Source organism: Lates calcarifer, linkage group LG5 (assembly GCF_001640805.2).
Source record: "Lates calcarifer isolate ASB-BC8 linkage group LG5, TLL_Latcal_v3, whole genome shotgun sequence".
Taxonomy (NCBI): domain Eukaryota; kingdom Metazoa; phylum Chordata; class Actinopteri; family Centropomidae; genus Lates; species Lates calcarifer.
Genome location: NC_066837.1, coordinates 3,995,628 through 4,019,295, shown reverse-complemented (window position 1 = coordinate 4,019,295; position 23,668 = coordinate 3,995,628). Strand labels below are relative to the sequence as shown.

The following is a 23,668-nucleotide window of genomic DNA, read 5'->3' as shown; positions in this document are numbered from 1 at the left end:
GTAGGGCTTAAAAATTGGGTAATGGGCCAGTAATTTTTATTTTTTTTTTTAAATCTATGTTGATACTGATAACACTGATGATTCTGGTATAGTGGCTCTCATTATGTAGGAGAGAGAGAGTGTGTGTGTGTATCTGTGACTCTGTGTGTGAGAGAAACAAGAACATAAAATGACAGAGAGCATTGTGGGGGCAAACTTAGGCCTAGGCACAGAACACTACGTGTGTGTGTGTGTGTGTGTGTGTGTGTGTGTGTGTGTGTGTGTGTATACTGGCTCGCCAGTCTGTCTCCAAGACAGTGCCATTGGAACACAATGAAGCCCATTCAACTCTGCACCACCTCCTGTCTCTAGAATAGTGCTGTATCACAGCTCCTGATGAGGTGCGGATGTATGGGTGTGTGTGTGTGTGTGTGTGTGTGTGTGTGTGTGTGTGTGTGTCTATCCACAAGTCTAACACACACACACACACACACGTGCGCGCACTGACTCGCACTCACATAATCCTCAATAAAACCATCTTTGAATTGTCATTACATTGATGTAATACCATCATGAGGAAATGTGATGACAGGATGACATGTCAGTCTGTGAATTACAGTAACTACAGGCCTTTATCATGTAATGTCAGTGCACTGCAATGTGCTTTATGAAAGCTGTTCATCATGCTGTGTGTTACACTCATACAGGGAAACCTAATAGCTCTTAAAGCTCATCAGTGATGGATAATAATACATAAATACCCATTTTCATATCTTAGAAACACAGTATAGAATTGAAAACGGGTCTAGCTTTACTGTTAGAGCTGGAATCCCCTGTGACAACATGATATATGGTTACATTATTTTCTCTGAGTATGATATTACATGTTATAGGTCCCGTAAGTTGAGGAGCAGAGCCAGACATTTGATATAGAAGACTTGCATGTGAAAAAAACTGAGTCAATACAAAGCTTGAAACTTGAATGATACATTTGAGAGAGCAAACATTTATCAAAGGTTGCAACTCAAAGGTTAACATGTCTATTCGAGATTGATCTTTTATCTTCTGTAACTTTCCAAAACCAGAGAAAGTTTAATTTAATCTCAGAGGTCTATAGTATCTTTGTAATTCTCACAGTGTGTTCTTAAACACCTTCACATGATTTATGGCTAAAGTATGAATCCGATAAAGTACTTTTCCTCCGCAGAGTCATTTAGTGAGAGTAGGAAGCAGTTCTCATATACAGAATTTATTCTGGCAGCCCACAGAAATAGAATTGCTCTTGGATTTCTTTGTATTATTGTTTTTATTTCTGCTTTTCAAAATGCAGTACAGTCTGATTGAGAAATCTGCAGCAGCAATCACACTGTCTGAAGGCTGTATGTCTCTGCCAACCAGTCAAGTTGCAGTTTACATCCATGTCTATTCAAAGTCATTTAAAATACTTTATGTGGTGAAGGTATGAAGTGTTTTCTTTTCTTTTCTTTTTTTTTTGCATAATGGAAGCTATTGCCGTAAATCAACATGCATCTCCTTCAGAGACATGCTGTCTTCACTTAGAGATTATTTTGACAGAGTAGTACAGAGGACTTATATAGACCTTTGTCACATGGCGCAATGACAATCACCTGAAGCTCACTATCAGCAAAACCCAGGAGCAACAGTGTCTCGGCTTTGGAAGTTAGGCTACCACAAACACCGGTGAAAGTAACTAGCACACTCACTCAAGTACTGCAGTAGTGTATGGTTTTAAAGCTACTAGTGCTTCACTTGAGCGTTTCTATTTTATGTTACTTTGTAGCCTCCTCCCGGTCTACTGCATTTCAAATGGAAATATAACTTTACTTCCCCTTTTTCATTTTAATGGCTTTAGGGATTGTTCACAACTTGGGAGATCTACTCTCAGGAACATTCATCTTTTATTACACAGTTCTTTCCAGCAAACATCTGAGAAATTATTTTTAAAATGTCACGTAAATTAGCAGAAAAATAGTAGCGCTCTTAAAAGGGCTATTATACATGTTTTCTGTGACTGTGCTTTGTATTGTATTTTTTATGTATCAATTTTCCTGAAGACAGTTCGGGTCTCAGTTTTCTGTCACAGAAATGATCCGCTGACAGAGATATTATTCAACATTCACAAACAAAAAGTGTCAAATGACATGCACTCCCTGACATAATCTGCAACTTGTTTGGTGCTTTAAATATTTGTCAGTGAGGTAAACAGATATACATTAGCTGCCTGCAGCTATGTCTTTTTGTATGCATAGAATCTGACTTGAACCCATTGTTCTAGGTAGTAACTGATCTGAAAGAGTATCTTAGGCTGCTGACAATAAACACAAGGTGTGTAAGACTGACCTGTTATCTCATGGAGTAAATGTGTGCTGGTTCGTGTTTGCAGAGCGTGACCTAGATGCCAGTAAAACACACAAAGTCCCAAACACACCTGATCTGTCACATAACCTTTCTTTACAATCCATCCTCGCTTAGCTCCTGCCAGATAATACCTGTGGCCTAGTCACACCTATTCAGCTCTCCAATTGTCTTCCAGGTAGCTACAACAGAGAAACGGTACCAATGGGAGTGGTGTCTGCTTACACAACCTTTACAGCACAATGACCCACCAGTGGAGTGAAACGTCGAGCAGAAACACTGTCTGTTCAGTATTTTACTATGAGGCAGGTGAGGTGTGCTGCTCTTACCTTATTGTTATGCTGGTTAAACACAGGACGTCTTAAAATCCAAACCAAGTGAGAGAGGATATGTGGTGACTGACAGTCACATGTTAACCAACAACAGAACCAAGCCCAAATTCATGGGAAGTATTTGAGATATGATGATAAAATCAGGCTTTAGGTTGTGCAATTTGTTCCTGGCTTTGTGCTTATGTGAAAATGTTGAGCATGTGTTTCTAATTTAAAGTTCAAGTTTAGTCAATAAATTTCATGCCAAATAACATAACTGGTGTTCTTTGCATTTTACTCAGTCTGACTTTCCTCTTTTTGTATCTCTCAATCTCTATAGAAGGAGCACTCATGTGCCTGCGTAGACTTTATGGCAAAGCTACAGAGGTTTCATAACCACATGAGCCACCACTACAAAACAAAACCTATATATATATATATATATATATATATATGTGTGTGTGTGTGTGTGTGTAGAAATGGATGCTTTTTCACTGCTGATAACAAACATGTACCTCGGCATCCTCAGTGCTTGACTGGAAGTCAACCCCACTGTGGCAGGGATAATCCTATCAAATGTGGTGGGAGCTGAACCTGTGATCTTACGAGGTGATGTGTTCACTCAGCTGCTCTACACCAGGATCTGTGTGTGTGTGTGTGTGTAATTCACTTAAACAAAGGCCTGTGACAGCTTTGCAACGCACACACACACTGACACACAAACCAATAATGACATGCAACTATGTTGGTAACGAGATGATGCCGTGAGGAGACAACGAGGTGCGATATTATGAATATTCCCACATCCCACTATCCTTATTAAAATGCATCATTCATACACTGCTTCTCACGCGTGCACACACACACACACACACACACTAGCACACTCTAGCATACACACACAAGCTCCCCCATTCTTGGCTTATAGACCAAATCAAATACAAGCCTTAGGTGATTACAACAAATTGGAGGGGGGGCTAGAATGTAACATTTTCATATACATACACTGTAATATATAACAAAATCAATTCATGGTTTTGAGCAAAACCTCTCAGATTAAGTACTACATGAAATTTTACACCTTTCAGAAACATATCATTTATAAAATACAAATACTAAGAAAACTAGCGACATAGTCTTTCATTGCTTTATATGATCACCACTTTTGATGATCATATAAAGCATCTAATCATGTAATTATTACTACAAATTAAAAATCTTTAATACAGAAAGCTTTAATAGGCTTTAAATAAGTATTGATCCTTCAGTTCAATCCTGACCTCATGCAGCCAAGCAGACACAATTCAACCCCTTCCCAGGATGCAACAGAGAAATATTAATGTGTCAACAAAGCTACCAGTCTTTCTGTTTAGTCACAGCATTTTTATGTGAAGGCAGCTGAATATGACATTGACCCAATCGTTACAAAAACACAAAACAGATCTTCAAAATTTGGTGCTACATCAGCTGACTCATGTTAGATCATCATCATCATCATCTACCATCAGCTGTACAAAAAAAAAAGCTTTATTATGTTTATTGCTGTCTGCATGTACGTCTGCTGATGAAAAAATTTAAGATTAACCTACTATCGTACAGCCATAGGTCACTCGGAGTAAGAGCATTAGTATGTGGTGAAGAGTGTGAATCCCTCCAGCAGTGGGTTTTTTCACTCATTCCAGCTCAGCTCTGCCTAAACAAGAGCTTTATGAGAGTAAAATACAATACAAATATTTCTGGATAAGTACAGTCCTGTAATTCTGGTGTGTGTGTTGGTCGATGTTTACAACCTGCCAGCCCCCTGCTAACTCACTCTGAACACTCCCACACAAGAAATGTGGTGACAGCCTTGCACGCATGTTGACGTAATGACACTACAGGTTATATTAATAGCAGCTCTATGGTCATGTGTGAAGACAATGATAGGTATTAAGAATGGTGGTGCCGATAAGAAGTATTCATATGCATGCAGTAGATTAGATGTGTCTGCATACCTAAATGTGGCTAAATCTGGGAGTGGATGTGTTAACATGTTATGAAAGCAGAGTTCCAATGTGTGGCTTTTTAAATGCTGCAGATCTTATTTATTTCTTATGTTATTTTTTATGGTGTTTAAATGTCAGAAAATGGGAGATCCTGGTGGCCTACGGGATTAAGACACTGGCCTACAGTAATAAAACAACATCCCAGGTTTAAGTCTGCCTGAGGGCTGCACTATCTTCCCTCATTCTCCCCAATAAAAGCATATAATGCCAAAAATACTCAAAAAATTCAGATAACAGTGAAAATGTCTCTTTACAATGTCCCAGGGAAATATCCTAAAAAATACCTGATTTTATCCAAGGAACAGAGGTATTAAAGTATTAATTATTTATAGTAATATAAAACAGACTAGCAGCAAGACATCACATTTGCAAAGCTGGAATTGGCCAGTGTTTGTCATTTTTGCCAAACATTATCAGAAACAATGATCAAATTTGTTCTACTAAGCGTTTTGGCACCATATAATTCCTGCCTTTGTCTATACGCATTGTTTTAGTCTTGAGTCTACAGTTTGAGTCTTGAGTTTTTTTGCATCTGGCCTGAAGTCTCCATGTGTAACTACAGCCGTGGAATACAAAGCACCACACTGCTATCAAGGCTTTCCTTCTGGCTGCTGCCTGCTGCTGAGTGGGCAGGAGTTTGGGGACACACGGCGAATAAACAGTGTAATCAAGTGGGAGGAAATCCACTGAGATTCAACAAGGAGGACAGACAGATGGAACACACAACACAAATACAAATGCACACACACAAATTATACACACAGCATTATATATTAAGATCCAGCAGCAGGGTCTTTCTGGAGGGACCACAGTGTAGCAAGCAGTGTAAAAGAGGGGCTTTCCTGGGCAACCTGAGGTGAGGCTGAGCTCTTTCAGTTTTTGCAGCCTCCTGAGGCAGTGTGTGTTTGTGTGTGAGTGTGTGGTGAGTATCTGAGTGTGTGCGTGTGCAGTAGGCACGGGGCCACTTTCCCAGATGAGATTCTCTGCTGCAGGATAATCCTGATGAAAATGTCTTTCCCTCTCTCTCCCTCTCTCGATCCATCCGCCTGTTTGTCCATCCACAGACACACAGTTGGCTGGCCACCCTCGCTCTTCCTCTCCCACCTTTGTTCACATCTCACTTCCTGCGCACAACCAGTGACAAACTCCTCACTGACGCAAATATCTCTCAAAAGCTAAAAAGAAAAAAGTAATGCGATAATTGTGCGTCACCGTCATTCTTATAAAACATGCCGAACAGCCGAACTGCTTTTTTTTGTTTGTTTAAAATGAATCATATTCTCGCCCCCGACCTCCTCTTTCTTCCATCTCCTGTCAACTGCCTTTACCTTGGCCTCCACTGATCTTTTCAGATTATTCTTCTCTTTTTCTGCTCACCCTCCTTTCTCTAGTACATACTTGAGTGCATGTTATGAAAGACTTAATGCTGGTAAAATGACAATAATCTCTCTCACAAATCCTCCCCCTGTCCAGCACTGACAGCATATGCCAGTGCTTTCGAGAAAAGGCTTTATTCTTCCTTACACCTAGTTCAATTTGATGAGTTCAAAATGATGTCTTTGTAATTGTGCTCAGGGAAACTGTGTTAGCATTGTCTGCTTTTTTACTGCAGTTTTTCAGAGTCATTTTGGGATGCAGTGAAGGCTTGCAAAGGGAAATAACTTGCTCAGTAGTACCTTCAGCAATGTCACACTGACCTCTCTCCTACTGCTCCCTCTTTCTAGTTTTGACTATAAATACACTTAAAAGTGTCATGTAGTATCTGGCATTGAACAGCATTTGCAAGTTAAAGGGAATCTATGTTTCAAGGTTATTTGGGCATCTGTAACCATTGTTAGGATCTAACTACACATTAACTCTGGGTGTTTTTTCTGGTCTTACAACCTTTATTTACAGAATTATGGCAAAGTTGTTATGTGTTGGCTGTGTCTGACATATGTTGTATTGTTATTTTCATAGGCTACTCTTTCTGAGTGGATTTTGAATGGCATGAGTCAGTTTTATATAAAACAGAAATTACAATCTCATGCAATCTAAAATTGTTTGGGTTTTTACCCTGTATGTCCAAAGGTCACACAGTAGATCTATATCCATATGTGGAGAATGTCAATGCTGATACAATCCATACTGATAGTTAATCTTAATGTGCGTTCAAACAGAAAGCATAGTAAAGCACAGGTGCAGCGTGACTGCATATAAAAGCAATGGTAAGGTTAAAATGTGCACAAATTTTCCTAGTACAGTGAGAACTAAGATGAAGACAGGGTCTGTGTGAGGGGAAAATGTTTCTTCTTTAAGCAACGCGATTAGCCCAAGGGGCTTTATGAATATATCTCATCAATGTACAGAGAGGAGAGAAAAAAATTGAGAGAGACTGGAAGGAAATAACAGAAAGAGTTCTGAGATCAGTCAGAAGTCGTTTCAAAATATCAATACTATAAAATAAAAAAGCCTATTTTCATTTTCCCTAATGCAGTTATTTTTGGGACTATAGTTATTATGGGGTCAATGAGTTAGCATTGGACTAATTCTGAGCCACATTTTGTGAGCCTGTATTTCTTTCACAAACAATGGCTTTTAAAGTAGATGTGTAAAAACTAACTTTTCAGTTGACTAGATTTCTTTTGACCTGCTAATCAGCAAAACTGTAAACTGTGGTCAATACATGTACTCAAAAACAGACACTCAATATCTGTTAAATGTTTTGTTCTGCATACCACTAACACAAACCATCTGGTATACTACACAGACTAAACAGACAAAGAAATATCTGCATATTCATCTCTGACCCAGGCCTGACTTGTGATACATTTCCAACTGGCACCAGACACCCCCTTAAAATTGGGCAGCGGTGGTATGTTCCAGTACTGTAGCCTCAATAAACACACATGCTGGGTCGAGCACAGGTCAGCACCATTTTCTGTCCCTGCTAGGTAGGTCTCCTGAGGTCTACACGGCAGAACATGACTGTAAGGCGACACTGAGGTGACCAAGAGGAGAAAGGAAAGAGAGAGTGGGTGAGAGAGAAAGCGGGTACTTACAGAAAAAGGACGGGGGAGAGAGAAAGAGAGACATCCTCAAGGACAGACGACTTCTATTTTGGCCTGGTGGTAAACTCGGCTTGGCTGTCTGACAAGAGCACGACATAGTGGCTGTGTGTGTGTGTACGTTGAGGTGGTGGGGGAGCATGGAGGGAGAAACTGCCTTATTTAGAAAAGGGGAGAACCCTCCAAACAGCAAGAGGGAAGGGACAGAAAGGAGAGAGAAAAACCGAGGGAAAGAAGAAGTGAGGGGAGGACAAGGTTACGATGCTGGTTCTCTTTAAGTCGCTCCTGTCCATGACAAACAGCAGCAGCGTGTAGAGTGCTCTTCATCCACCCCCACATAAAGCTCAGCCATACTCAGTTTGACCTGCCAGAGCAGAAATCCATACTTCATCATCACAACGACTGCCCCCTCAAAACCCTGCCTAAGAGACAGGCTGTGTTTGTACATATGATATCTGAAAGACTATAAAGGTGGTTATTGTGTGAGACTAACACTGCATTTTCATTTTGCAAGCCTGTGCTTTATGTAGACTACAATACAGCCAATGTCTTACAGCATATGACCAATATATAACAGATGGCTGCCGTAAAACAGTCCTTCAGAGGCACGTGAGCCAAAGTCAGACATTTTTATGTTGACTGGTAGATCTGAGTAGGCTGTTGGCACCTGTAGGTTTTTTCCTTGTTCTTTGTTAAAGTGTTTGTTAAACTGTTGTTATCTTTACAGGCCAGGAGATGGCACTTGGGCAAGGTCACAGTTCGAACACAGGACAGTAAATCCTGCTGTAAAAGCACAAGCACATACAGAGTGAAGAGCACACACTGTGACAGTGGTAGATCTAGTCTTCAGTGAATAAGTAAACAACTTCTAACCAACGCAAATGGCAAACAAATCCAAAGAATAAACTGCTTCCTAATGACGGAAGCCTTGTTATTATCATAATGAGGATGCAAAGATAAAGGGTGTCCTCTGCTGCACAGATTGTAAAGCCCTCTGGGACCACCCTGTGACTTGGCGCTACTAAATTTGTCTGCACATAACATTTAGGAAATAGTACAGGATTCTACATAGACCAAGCTATGATATGCAATTGACAAATGAAATCAAAACACTACACAAAATAAAGTTTTACATAATTAAATGTTGAATGTGGTTTATTCTTGGCCTTGGATATAGTAATGTGTGAGATGCTCTAGGAAAACCTGGTGAGCGACTCTTGAATTAAGACTGTTATATCAAACCACATTTGAATAGATAATTGAAAACGTCTCTGAAAATGTATTGAACGCACTGTGGATTGAAAAAAAAACAGGTAATATGTGGATCTTGAGTTTTTTGTCAAACTATATTCAAATAGTTCTTAAAATATGATATAACACTTCAACTTCTAAGATTAAAAAAATAGTATTAAAAGCGCTGTGTGAAAAACCTGTTTTGTCTTGTATTTTGAAATAGTTTAGAAATGTTATTTTTAAAATACTGATTGCAATATTGACTGTAAAAAACAAAACTCTCTTTGAAGTCCTACTTTAGTGAGTGGGACCTTGAGTTGAGGTTCAATAGTTTATTATCTGCATTTTTCTAAATCTTATAAATATTGAATGTACTGTGCATCATCATAATCAGAAATTATACTGGGAAAAATCTGACTTTGCTTAAATAAATAAATAATAATAAAAAAGTTATTATTGCATCAAAAGATGAGAACCTATAAATATCAATACACTGCCTGGCTCTAACACAGCTGCAGAGGCTCACTGTGTCATCACAAATCAAAATCTCTTTCATCAGCTCAGCCTGTCATCATGTCATGAGTCAAAAATCAAATGAATGACAGAAGTTAAGTGCTTCAAAATCTAGACGGTACAAATAAACAGTGGTGCCAAATGACTGACGTCACTGTAACTGTCAAGAAACACCTCTAGCACCTGTTACATTGTCTTTGTATTAAGTCTCTTGCTTAAAGGCACAACCCACATTAAAAAAAATGTAATGCCATATGCTTATGCACCCGAAATACCAGCCTCACAGTCTGCAGTAACATGTGAGCTTTCAGAGTCAAAGTAGAACACCAGAGTGCTACCTTTCATGTGCTGAGCTCAGGGACGATATTTTTATCTCTGCAGCTTGTCGGGCGACAGCAGCAGGTTAGTGACGGGGAAAAACTCTGAGCTGTTCGAGCATCGAGCCATCAAACGCTTCCAACTAATGAGGGCTCTGAACACTGAACCCCAAGGCAAGCGGATGGCGACAAACCAGGAAATGTGCATTTTTGGAGACAACTTTCCTTCTTGTTTCCCCCACCCATGCTCGTGTGTGCTGGCTTTAAATGCCATACAGGATCTGCAGCATGCATGGGCAGGGGGCTGTTCTTAATGCAGGTATGTGTTGTGTTTTTACCGTGTATACGAGAAGTGTGGGCAGAGAAAAAGATATGGAGAACTTCACTTGAAGGCCGATGTGTCAAGTGAAATTATACACACTGCATGAAATAGATGTCAAAAAAAGGAAAGAGATGTATGGGTGTGTCTGATTCTCTCTCCAGGAACAGTGTGAGAACAGACGGGAGCCTAGCAGTGTGCGTGTGTGTGTGTGTGTGTGTGTGTGTATCTACAGATGCCAGATCAGAGGTGGAACACAGCTTAATTCCCCAGCAGCAGCAGCAGGCTGTGCTTGGCCGTACGTAACCTGTTGGTGGGGTTAGACTGGCGCCGTTTGGACATCCTGGAGCCTGGGATGACCCCGCCTGCACTGTGCAGATTACACACACAGTGGTGATGATGCTCATAGAGATTGGTTCTACTGTCTGATCCAGGTCAATAGAAAAACAACAGGCAATGAGGCGGACAAGAATCGGAAAGAGGAAACCTGAGGAGAAAATGCTCAAAAATGGATTATTTTTCAGGGTCTCTCATGTTGCTGCACATTTCTTCTTTCTCTCCTTTCACTCTCCACTGAGTTATGTCTTGTAATTACTTTGCTGCTCACCAGGGTTTTTGCCTCTGTGTCTCAGCAGTGAAAACATCCCTTTGTCCCACTGACTTCCATCGGAATAAAGAGCATATTACTAACCAAGACTGCCCCAGGCAGGAAGTAACACTAGCTGCTGGGACAAGTATGGCCTCCCACATCATTCAGCTTCACTTAACCTTTGCTCTAATTTCTCCACCCAGAACCTCACAGTGTGGAGACAAAGGTAATCTACAATTAAGTGTAACTGTGAGTCATCCATCCTTTATATTTACTTAAAGATTACTCTGCCGCTGCTTCATTTAAAGCCTCCTCAACAGCTAAAATGTAAATATAACCAGGATCCATTTGTGTTCTTCTACAGTCGCTGCTTGAGGCCACAATCTTTTCAACATTGGGGGTTATGGGCAAAATGTTCAAACTAGTTTCAATTACTGTCGAGTTGTGTAAAACCGATATCCACCCGCAGTCATGGAATCTGTAAAATGTGTAAAATCCTTGTTTTGTTGTCGTCTCACTTTTTTGTAATATTGCAAAAAAATTATTCAACTAAGGTTGTAAAAACATACCTAAATCTTTTTTGCCCCATTCATGGCAAGGTTTACTTTGCTGTGTGTTTTTGAGGATTTCTGCTTTTGGCTTATTACATCCACTCTACCCTGTTTCCCATGAACCAGTTTATAGATAAATGTAGCTGGTTCCCAGGTAGCTTTCTTAATTTGACAGAGAAATTTTATTTGGCTATGCAAAACTGTCTTTTCTGTTCTTCACTGGTGTTCACACACTGAAGGATATCAGATGTCTGCATCCATCTGCTTAGAACAAGAAGCCTGGTTTGTGGTCATTTCCTGCAGACTTGCATTCTCACTTCTTACAAAATACAATATGTTTGTCTTGGAAAAGACAGAGGCCTACGGAGGCCTACAGAGGCAGGGGCATACATTCTCCGGTCTACAAATTAACAGACACTCTTGATCTGATTGCAGCCTGTTGAGTTTGAAATCAGTGTAGTATGACTGCAAGAAGTATAACTGTTGGATGACGCACAACTAACATCTGATTTCCTAGAAGAAATATGTGTCTTTTAGAGGGAAAATCTACAAAACAGGATGCTGAGGAAGAGGCTGCTGATCTCTGTGTACCAAGATCACCTCTGGCAGTATTAACCAACAGCCTCTCTGTGCGCCAGCAAAGCCATTTGTTTCGGCCTTGCAACTAAAGTCACAGGCAGTGAAAAGAGGGAGCATCATAATGAAAAAGCTGAGTGAGGGGAAGAAAGGAAGAAAGAACAGATGAGTAGAAAAGGCTGTGCATTGATGAAACGCCTAGATAGGTGTAAAGCTGTGTATGACAGTTTATGAGATAAGAAGCATGGTATAGAGAAACGCAGCAACTATTTTACTAATCATTTCTTTTTTCCACATGAATTCTTATTATCATAAGATACATTGACAAGATATTGCCAACTTGCCAGTGAGAGACTGCAAACACTGCTAACTAGACAACTTTTTTTCTGTACTTGTCAAAAATACAAAAATATTAGAACTAAATATGATCAAAGTTTTAAAAAGCTTCACTATTCTAGACATTATGACCCTGCCTGGTGACAAAAAGCTTCCTTTTCTCTTACAAGACAGAAACAGTGCAAGGGCAGCAGCTGAGCTTGTTATCTGCTGCCACAAGAAAATACAGATGACACATAAGATTTGAAGCTCAATCTAACTTCCTTCAAGTAACAGTTCAATATTTTGAAAACTACACTTCTTTTCTTTCCTGTTGAGAGTTAGATGTTAACATTGACTCTCATATCTGTACAGTAAACACAAAAACTGAAATGTAAAAATGACAAATCACTATTTAATGGTGGGGACTATTTCTTGGCTGAGACTCCAGGAAGTTACTGGTCCCAGCCAAGAAACAGTCTGGTAACTCTCCATAAAATAGCAAATTGTAGTTTTCCACATTTTGTATATGGACAGATTAAACTAAACGCAACATAAAGTGTAAATTAGTAACTATAGAAGTGCTGGTAGGTGGAATTTCTCTTAACTTTGGACAGAGCCAGGCTAGCACTGTCTGCCTTGTTTGCATTCTTTCTGCTAAGCTAAGCTAACTAGCTGCTGACTCCAGCTACATATTTAGCAGACATAAAAGTGGTATCAATCTTCTCATCTAAAACTCAGCAAGAAAGCAAATAAGCAAGTTTCCTAAAATGCTGAACAATTCCTTTAAACTTTAAATGAAATTAACTTCTATGTACCTACATATTATGATATTCTTACATGACTGACCACAGATATTTTCTTTTTACAACCAGTTTGCATTATACCCAGCATATGTTCTTGTTTTTGTCCCCCTTCTCATATGCCTTTGCAACACAGATGAATACTTGTCATGACAATAAAGCAAACCAAAAGTGAAACTGAAAGAGGGGGAGAAATTACAGAAGTGTGTTCTTAATCAAATCTGGCAAAAGAAGGGAGCTTCAGCTGTGGGGCTCAGGTGGATCTCTGGAGTCCACACACTCTTTCAGACAGATGACTGGGTAACACCCTGCCATCCCTCTATCCTTCCCTCCAGCCTACACAGTCTCTGCTCTCTCTATTCTTTCTTGTTTTTTCCATCCATTCTCCATCTTTACATTTCACTGCTCCCAGTCTAAGATCTACAGCTATACATTCACCTCACTTACTCTTCATTTTGCTGCTCTCTGATTAACGCACACATTGTGCATATTCAGGTGTGACAGCTGTGTCATCTCCCCATGTGGCATCCAAAACCCCCCAAATCCCTTAGAAACATTTTCTATTTCTTGCTCTCCTTTTTCTACAACCCCCCACCGTCTTTCCACACACACACACCGCCCACTGCCCTGTCTCTCAGCATCAGCATCACTGTGAAGTGAAAAGGCCAGCATCCCCATGAGATGTGGTCTTTGTTGATGTTGTTGTTTTGAAACGTGGGGATCTGGGATGTTGGTGAGGGCATCGTCGACCATTTGAAGCCACAGTGAGCTAACCACAGAGAACCAGAGTAGCTTCTGAGCTTCAGAGTGCTTCTGTTTACACTGTTGCAACCACAGTAAAGTATGTGTGTGTGTATATATAAGTATATATGCTTTCATCTGCCTCCAATTCTTTCCTTTGCTGCTTTCTTTAATGCCTGGCAAGCACAGATCAAGAGCAATTTGCTGTCCAAAGAAGTAAAAAAAACAAACACACGAACACTGGTATTTTTCAAATGTCTTCCATACAAAGCACACATAAACACATTTCCCTTGGAACAACTTTATATTCTCAAATAATTACCTCTACCTGCCATGAATCTGAAAACCTACACTCATCCTGAGGGAAAAGACTGAGCATGCTCATCAGCGATGCCCTGCTTAACACATTCACATCTGGGAACTGCCAGGTACAGCTACAGACTGCTACTGTGGCACCACTGGGGCACTCTAATGGAGTTATTGCTGATTAATTGCCTTGCTCAAGGGCAACATATCAAGGGAAAGAGAAAGAGGCTCATGTTTACAGTCCACAGCCAGATTTCTCCAGTATATTTCTCCACAGTCACAGTCTTCATCTGTTTCTCTACAGCCTCCAGGCTACCACCGCCCCCTCATTCATTTGCTCTACATTTGCACTTAACTGCCTATCAGGGATCAGCTTACTCAAGCCCTTATACTCTAACCCATCTGGGGCCCTGGATCAATACCTGACCCCCCAAGCAGCGAGCCCACCAGGCCTGCTCTCGTGGGAAATTAGAAATGGATTCAGTTGGCGATGGCGTTGGGTTTTGGTTTGTCTAGATGGGAGATGAAAATGGGTTTTGTCAGCGAGACTTGCAGTCGCTGCATACAGAAGACAATCGCCTGGGGCACGGTGATTCAGACGCAGCGAGGTGACGTGTGGCTGGGCTTTCCTCTGGGCTGCAAGATGTAGCAGTGACAAGGCTGAACGCTGCCATCAGTTCAGGTGTTGAGGGGGGTGAGGGGGTGTGTGATGGTGTGAAAAATGAGGCCTGTAAAACATGTCTACATTACTCAAGGGTGGGAAGCCGAGATGAGAAACAAGCCCCAAATCCTGGCAACGTTAGTGCAACATCAATCCACTGAGCTGCACAGAACTGTTCATGATTTGGAAACTTAGAATGTAGGGTACACACACACACACACACACACACATTACCTGCTGTACTATTAAGGTCATGAAGGCATTATGACACAAGAGGTTAAGTATTTAGTGTCTCTTTATATCCATTTTACATCTCTTTGTAGTTGTTTTGAGTGGTAATTTTGTGTCTCTGCAGTCATTTTGCACAGCTTTGTAGTTATTTTGTGGCTCTCTGCAGTTGTTTTGTGTCTCTTTATGGCTGTTTTACATTTCTCTGTAATCATTTTGAATCTCTCTAAAGTCATTTTGCGTGTCTTTGTGGTTGTTTTGCATCTTGTTGTACTTGTTTTGCATCTCTTTGGTCACTTTAAATGTCTCTTTCTGTGACATTTTGCCTCCTGACCTCTTGGGCCCCTGGACCTGTGTGCCCAGCAGGCCTGTTCAATAATCCATCCATAGTCCAGGAAGACTCCTTCTATTATTAAAACTAAATCTCACACGTCTGGGACCCAAAAACACAACGGAATAGAAATGAATCATATGAGAAGACATAAGCTACACTCCTTAATATATCTCCCGTCTGACCAGTAAGCAAAAGGCCATCTGCTCATTTCAACCCATCTGCTTTGAGAAGGAACTTCATCAACATCACACACACACAAACATACACCCCTTACACTGCAGTTTTATACTGTAAGAGCAATAGCAATGGTCTTCACGTCACAAGCCTCCTTACTCCCCCTCTGCCACCCCTCCTCCCTAACCTCCATATCCCGGAATTTAAAAAAAGAAACACACACACACACACACACAACAGAGCATCTCTTACCCATCTGTGCCTGTGTCGGATATTTCAGAGGTTCATGGTTGATGAGAGCCCTGCTGATCTGAGTCTAGTCTGGTAGTTTTGCTGCAGACGCCGCTATGCCATCGCATCAGTGATGCTGGAGACTCGGTGATAACCGGGGGCCGGGGTCTCTCTTAGTCTCTGCCTCAGCGGTGTGACTCTACAGTCATCTCGCAGTGTTTTCCTCCCCCCCCTCCGCTTTTATCCGCCGGATCAGATGCGCCGATGATCGTCCCGAGCAGGACCTACGGTGGATCCTGTCGGTCGTGGTGATGGCTCAGCCTCCTCTCTTGCCGCTGATGTTTATTCTACGAAAGATCGAGCAGCGGTTTGTCCAGAGAAGATTCAAATAAAGAGATTAAAAACACACAAAACACCGAGCTGCTTTGGTGCGCAAAGGAATGAGCCAAACGATGCAGAAAGGGATGGAGATGTAGAGATGAGGAGGGACACGGGGGTGGCGGTGGGGGGTGATCGCCGCTGTCTGCCGTCCTATTCGCCGTTTTCTGTCGTGTTTACGACTCGCTGTCGCCTCCTCCCTCCGTCTTTCCTATCACTCTCTACCCGTGATGCGTCTCCCTCTCTTCCGTCCTCCGTGCTGCGCTCTGCACCCGGTGTGACGCCTTTCCGCTCTTAAGAAAATAAGATCCCCCCCAGCTCCCTTCTCTTTTACTTCTTTTTCATCATCTTCCCTCTCTCCCTCTCGATCGGGCAGGGTGCAAGAAGGAGGAGGTGGTGGAGACGAGTGTGTGTGTGGGGGCAAGAGAGAGAGAACGAAGGGGTTGGAAGGAGGAGCCCCGCGAGAAGAGAGCTCCTCCCCGTTATGCTGCTTATCAGCGGCATACGAGGGGGGCGCCCATCATGTAGGAGGGAAATATAAAGGAGGAAATATGTGACAGGGGGAGAGGGGGGGTGACGGTGAACTTGTGCAGAGGCCAATGCAGAGAAGAGTGGTTTTATTATTAATACTGCTAATTCTCCTGTGATACTTGGAGTCTCAGCTTTACACTGAATTCATCCAACCTCATACAAGTTCTGCAGAACTGAAAAACATGACTAATGTTAGTCTGTGACCGCACCAGAGCCCCCACGAGGCTGTAATGCTCACTGCATACCAGAAGAAACTTGGATAGAAGTGGGTAAAATATGAAGGGACAAGTGCCACTTGGAGACATTAACCATAGTAGATGTAGCACAGTGGGTATTTAGTCAACACAATGAATTGAAACAGCTGCATAAGCAAGATTTTTAGCCTTGCTTCAATCTGTTAAACAAAGGGAATCACAAGTCGGTCACACAATGACCTAACACTAACATTTCAAACAGACCGGTATCGGACGTGTGTGATGCTCATGTTCAGGGCACCATTTATATCTGTACCAAATTTCATGGCTATTCATCTAATCGTTAGAGACACAGCTGTACAGCTAAAAACATACAGACTCTCCCTATTGGTTTGACCAGTTTACCAATGAGACACAGAGAATGGAATTATTTCACATTTCTAACCTGATACGATGCATAATCCACGATCAAATGTTCAATCAGAGGTGGAAGTACTTACATATTCAAGTATGCAGTATTCAGTTGCAGACAATGGTACATCACTCTGTAGTAGTAAATATCAGTAGAAAGATTGTCTAACAAGTAAATGCACAGTTGTGCCCTACAGGTTCTCCAGGTCAAGTCGTGACTATGAGATCTAGCACAAATAACAATGTATTGTGTACATAGACTGTACATTGTGTAAGAATAAACTGCACAGTATTTACTGTGAAGGAAAATTTCTCAGGAAGCCAAAAAGTTGGTTTGTTTAACCTCAAATGTCAGAGAGTTCCTGTTGGAATCAAGCATCAGAGCTCAAACCACCAACATAGTTTTTACCCTCAGGTGATCAAACTAAAAACTAACACACTATAATAGTAATACACACTTAGAATGAGCTGTATATGTGTGTGTGTGTGTGTGAGTGTGTGTGTGTGTGTCTGGACAAGCATGGGTCCAGACCACACCCTTAAATCGGAGCTTGAGCACTCTCTGTCTGCATGTGTTTCGACAGCCTGTTTTCTTTTCCTCAACCTCATTTACATATTTTTAGGGCTGACAGATCCAGGTCATCAGATTTACATTGTATTTGAATGTACTGTACGGGGTACATTATTTGCATGTTACAACAAGGGCAAGGTATCAAACCTTAATAGCTTTTGGTACCAATCAACATGTTTCCATAGCAGAAATGTTCAGGTACTGAAAGCTCTGACTAACAGGGAAGGCTCCATGCTCAAAATTCTAAATTGCCAATGTTTAGTGATATTTTGGTCTGCACCATAGTGGTGGACCAACTGACAGACATTGCTATCCACAGAGCCATATGACTAGCATCTAGTATCTCTAAATCAGACACCAGAACCACAACACATTCACCTAGCCATTACATGAATATGCTTGCAGTTTTAGCTTACAGCCTCATTTCAGAGGGCCTCTGAGACTCAGATGTCCTGGCCAGGGAAGGTTTCCAGTTTTCCAGTGTCTTGTTTGTAGAGATAAACGTGTGTCTGCTAATACTGTCCAGTGTGTCTGTTATAATCTGTACAGTACTGTTAACGCCCCTGTTCTCTGTTACACTGTGAGCACTAAATAAATACATGTGACTTTTTTAATATTTATCAACTCTTTCAGTTTCAGTGGAACAATAGGTGATGAATTGACCTGTTGACTTTTTGTGGCACACAACTCTGTTGTCTCACTTACATCTGCTAAGATAAGCTCTAAAACTAACTATTATATCATTGTGTTTTTTTGGCAAAACTCTTTCAGGCTTAGTATCAGGTTACAGTTAGGTCACTTTTTCTCAGATTCAGGCCTGGAGGGAGCTGTTCACTCATGTGAACAAGAAATCCAGGTACTCATTATTTGTCAGATGTGATACAATGGCCTATGACCTGATTTACTTTTTAACGATTGTGTTCATGCAGTGATTCGGTGAAAGTGGACAACACCATAGCTTATTAGTTAGCTAGATACTAGGCCTCCAGGAGTGTTAACATCCCTCATATCATATAACATATCATATCAGCCTGAGCTCTTCAACCTCACACCCTACATTTGTTCTCCCTCTGAGAAGTCAGCAGCCATCAGAGGGAGTCTTAGAGACCCACATCTCCTGCTGCTTCTGCCTTTTATCAAATATTGATATCAGCCTGTCAGCATCATCAAATGTTACAGAGGTTTTTATGCCTGACAGCTGGTGACTGTCTCATACAGCAGGGTGAAATTAGTTTTAGTAATACCTGGAATCCCATCAAATCTGGAACATGGTTTGAAGTAAAAAGACTCTTCCAGGTTTTGCTCTCTCCCTACCTCTGTATTTTGTCTGGGAATGGCTCAAATTCCAAACTAAGTAGTGAGTTTATTTTATAATATATGTCTGATATTTGGTTATCAGACAGTGATAGCTGTATGGATGAGTAATGTTTGTAGTCATGTAGTAATGTTTACATAGTCCATTAAGATTAAGATTCTTGTCAGGAGCCAAACTTAATAAAGAGTTTATTTACATATTCAGCTAATGGTAAAATCAGCTGATGATTTGATTTCTGATGAAAGAAGAAATACCAAAATGATAATTTGCCACCTGTAACTCCAGTTCTTCAATGAACAAACTTAATAAATTATAAGGTCCAGAAAGAACTTATTGGATCTTTAATGGGCTAGAGCCAGTTTAAAGAATGTAATTAAAATATCACTGGAGAATCTGACCATCCCAATACAATAATACCACCCTGACAAGAGTAAATACTGACAGGAGAAGTAGAATATGTTGTACGACGTACAGATCAAATTTAAAACAATAAGTGAACACTGGCACAAAACAGCCAACTTCTGTCTCTACATATGAAATCCTACATGCCCAAAGGCCGCGGTTAAACAGAAAATGGAAAATTCAACATGGATCTAATTTTCCTAGATGTATAAGTCACACACACACACACACACACACACACACACACACGCACACACACACACACATACACACACACACACACACACACACACACACACACAGACCTCTAATGCAGAATGTAAAATATTCAGGAAAAGAGCCCTCTCAGATCACACTGGAGATACCAGGGTTATGCAGGACTTTGATCCGAGTCCAGACAAACTGAACTGTTACTGTTGGCTACAGATTTTACCTCCGCAACCACCAGGCTTCCCTCAGATAAAATTCCCCATTGGCATAGAAATTTGGAGCTGGAGACAGAATATCAGACTGAACTCAAGGCAAGGTTAGAGGGGCATGGAAGTGTATGTGTGGATCAAGGGCATATTATCTATAGTTTTGCTCTTGCCTTTGAGACAAAAGGCAAAGGAAGCCAATATATAGCCACATACTTAACAGTCTGTAGTCTACACAAAACAACATGGGACGGAAAAAAAGTGTTGACCTAAAAATTTTATTTTATTCAGAATGTGTTATGACCATAAAGGCTGGAAAACTAAAATCCACCACACAGTGTCACAAGATTGCAATGTGAGGTGGATTTTCTATTTTTTGACACAGGCTAGCTGTTTCCAGTATATGTGATAAACTTAGCCCTAAGTGACTCCAGCTTCATATTTAACAGACCAGCATAACAGTGATAGTGATCTTCTCATCTAATTTGCAGCAAGAAAGCTAAGAACCTGTTTCCTGAAGTGTCAAACTATTCTGTTGGCAAAATGTCAGGATAAGCTTTAATACTTTTCTAGGGAATTTCTTGACTTTCTCCATGACCAACAGACATTGTGGTATATTATTAAAAGGTTTGAGATTCTTGGTGATTTGGGCTTGTAACTTCCTGTTTTTGCTGTAACTGTCAATAATCAGTGTGCTGTGGATAAGTCCTCTCTACAGGTACTTGTTGGGAGCCAATCTTGCTTGCAAACAATTTTACGACCAAAAAATAAAAAAATAAGACCCAACTTGTACGACATTTGCCTACTTTGAGACATGCCTCTGTTCATCTCTGCCCTTAAAACAAGTTCTGAATCCCGCAACAGTCCCTAACATACAAGCTGCATGTAAAAAAACCCTGTAACTTCAGCGTTAGTGTCTACTCTCCGAGACAAAGTGTCAGAGTTCATTACACAGGAATCTACAGACACTTCGTGGAATAAAGATCACAGCATTTCTACCTCACTGTGACACTGTCACACCTGCCTGTATACAAACAGACACACACATACACACCCTGAGCTCTCCTCCTCCACTCTGATATTTCAGTATGTGAGTTTAAATGATATATTTTGTATTTACCTGTCACATCCTCTTCTTCCCATTGTTTTCCTTTGTAGTCCAAGTACTACAGACAGAGTCAACAGTCTGGCTCCAGGTAAACCATGTCCTGTCTGTTGTGTTCTGGATGGACTCCGGCTCCCAGGTGACGCTAACGAGCTCTGCCATTAAAGGTGAGAAGAATCAGATGAGTGTGGGCTGAACAAACGAGACGGTCCACTCTTCCCCTGGTGACAAACTAAAGCAGATATGCCGCTTCATTGGTTGTGTTTACACCCTAAACACACCCACAGAGTGGCAGGTCCATCCCATGGCTGGTAACCTTTTAACTTCACTCCGGGGAATGATAATAAAAAAGAATATAATCAGTAACACAAACTACTTGTGTTCTTCCTTTTTCAGTATAGTATATGTATTTGCTGACTCAGCAGAAAGAATCAGTATCAAGAATCGCCGTTAGTGTCTTGCACAACATTTTATGTTGCCTGGGCGTTTATTGTGATGGTGACTAAGCCTTCAAGCTTCAGGTTACAGGATGGTTGACTATTTAACTATTTGGGCACACTGCTGCCAAAATCAAGTTCAGTCTGAACCTAAAGGCACAGGCTGCTACTTGAAGATACCCTCCTCAACATGGTCTGTGACAGATCTGGAAATCTAGCTCCACATTGCCATCTGATGGACTGGCTGAAACAAACAGCAAAACAAGTCAGAGGAGTGGCAGTGGCAGTAGTTGGGGGCCGGTTTGTCGGGGACAGAATTCAGCAAAGAGAAATTAAAGTTAAAACCTAAATTCTGCAGGAGTAAAAGAAAAAATGCTCAAAGAAAGTGACCCCATCATTTTATCTGATGTTCACTGAGGAAATTTTTCAGTTACTGTGTTGAAACAACCATGTGAGGCTCTTTGAGGAAGTAACAAAAAATAAAATAAATGTTTTGTTATTTTAGTCTTCCAATTTACAGTAGTGGAAAGTACAGTTTTCAGGTACTCATCAGTTTTTCATTTTACGCTATTTTATATTTCTCCTGAGACAAATATTACACTTAGCAACAGCTACAGTTTACTTGAAAGATCACATTTTGACATATAAAACACTATCAGTTCCTAAGATATTATGCACATGGAGATTAAACTTCCCAACAGTGTATGAAGTACTTAAAAATTAGCTTTCCTTCAGCCACAAGAAAAAATGCTGCATGTACAGTAATGCATCAGTAAGAACAATGCCATAATATAAAACCAACAGAACCATTCTGTTTTTATAGTATGTCCTCTGAGCAGCACTACTCCTTCTGGATAGTTTGGACACTACAGCGACTTGATATGTGATGAAATGGGCAGGTCAGGTGAGGGCTAGCTGGTTCACATGTGAACCAGAGTGGAAGAAAAGACTAAACTAGAGGCAAAACATTGTTGTTGCTTTCTACCACTGGAGAGTAAAATACTAAAGTTTGATGCTGAACTCACAATGTTTCTAGACTGGCGAGTAAACAGTTGTTAATGCTATCATTGGCTGTGTAGCGATAGCAAAACTTAAATAGCTCCTTTAAACCACAGTTATCTGTTAATACCTGTTTAAGCAAACTGAAAGCAGGAGTTTTGCACTGGAGTATTTTTACCTTGAGGTATTGGTACTTTTATTTCTGTAACACATATAAGTATGTCTTCCACCACTGACATCAGTCCTGTGACTCTGGCTGTAAAACTAAACGTTTAGAATGTTATACAGACAAATTCATTAAAAGCACACTGGTCTACACCTGCTGTGTATATAGCAAGAAACAGTGATGACACAGTAACCCATATTCCTGAAGATTACTTGTAGCTGGTAGAGTGAAAAGTTTTACCCACTTTTGTCCTACTGCGCAAGAGACTGCGAGGTAAAAAGTTGTACATGCAATATTTTACAACTTCAGAAATATTTTTGTGATTTACACTCTATCATGAGGTCTGTTTGTTATTTTCACACAAATCTTATTTTTTATGCCACATATAACATATACTGTATATACAGACATTCACATGCACAATTACGAGGAAATAATTTAATAGTTATAATAGTTAATAGCACCAGAATCCAGTTCAGTGCAGTTTTGCTATAGCGACAGAGCCTATATTATGTCAAATAATATGCATGTTTCTTTTGGTTAAGTGTCACTTTGCATACATCTGGCTAACTGAGACTGAAGCCTTGTTATTTAGATTTAAGAAGAGTAAATGTGTTAAATCTTCAGCCCTGGAATGGAGCCAGTGGTGTCAACATCCAAGGCCACACTGCTTACATCAAGCTCACCCTGAGACCATCCACCACAACACAGGTCATGTTCTACACTACAGCGAGGCGCTACTGTTTATCTCCCAGCACGCAGCAGATTCATATCATATAGCTTAATAATCAAACAAATTCATATACAGAGAATACAGAATGCTTGACACATCATTTCCATCACAGCTAAAAGACTAACATTTTCCAAGTGTGTATAGACTTCCTTACTGACAGGGACAAACAGGGACTGCAAGCAGAGAGCAGTGATAGCAGCTCAGTTCAGCTTCTCATCATTCACCTTGGACTTTTTATTTCCTTCCATTTTCTACAAGGAGCAATAAAGTTAATTAAGCCCACTTTTCAAGAATTAGGTCATGGCCTTAGCAGGGGGAAAACACCAATTATCCCTAAAATGAGCAATTAACAACATGCCTT

At 40.7% G+C, this 23,668-nt stretch overlaps 1 protein-coding gene across 4 annotated transcripts in view; it reads right to left on the bottom strand.

Moving 5' to 3' along the window:
• The window catches only part of mgat3b (beta-1,4-mannosyl-glycoprotein 4-beta-N-acetylglucosaminyltransferase b), a 67,443-nt gene extending 46,218 nt beyond the window's left edge, over nt 1–21,225 (bottom strand). For 2 of the 4 annotated variants that reach the window (XM_018685337.2, XM_018685339.2), the window contains exon 1: nt 20,988–21,225. Coding sequence is in view for 1 of the 4 variants with exons in the window: in XM_018685339.2 (XP_018540855.1) it covers nt 20,988–21,010 (23 nt within the window). In the remaining 3 variants the exon portion in view is untranslated. Of the gene's footprint in view, nt 1–15,670; nt 16,466–20,987 lie in introns of those variants that run through there. The other 2 variants (XM_018685338.2, XM_018685340.2) reach the window with 1 other exon arrangement.
• Between the last annotated feature and the right edge of the window lie 2,443 nt (nt 21,226–23,668).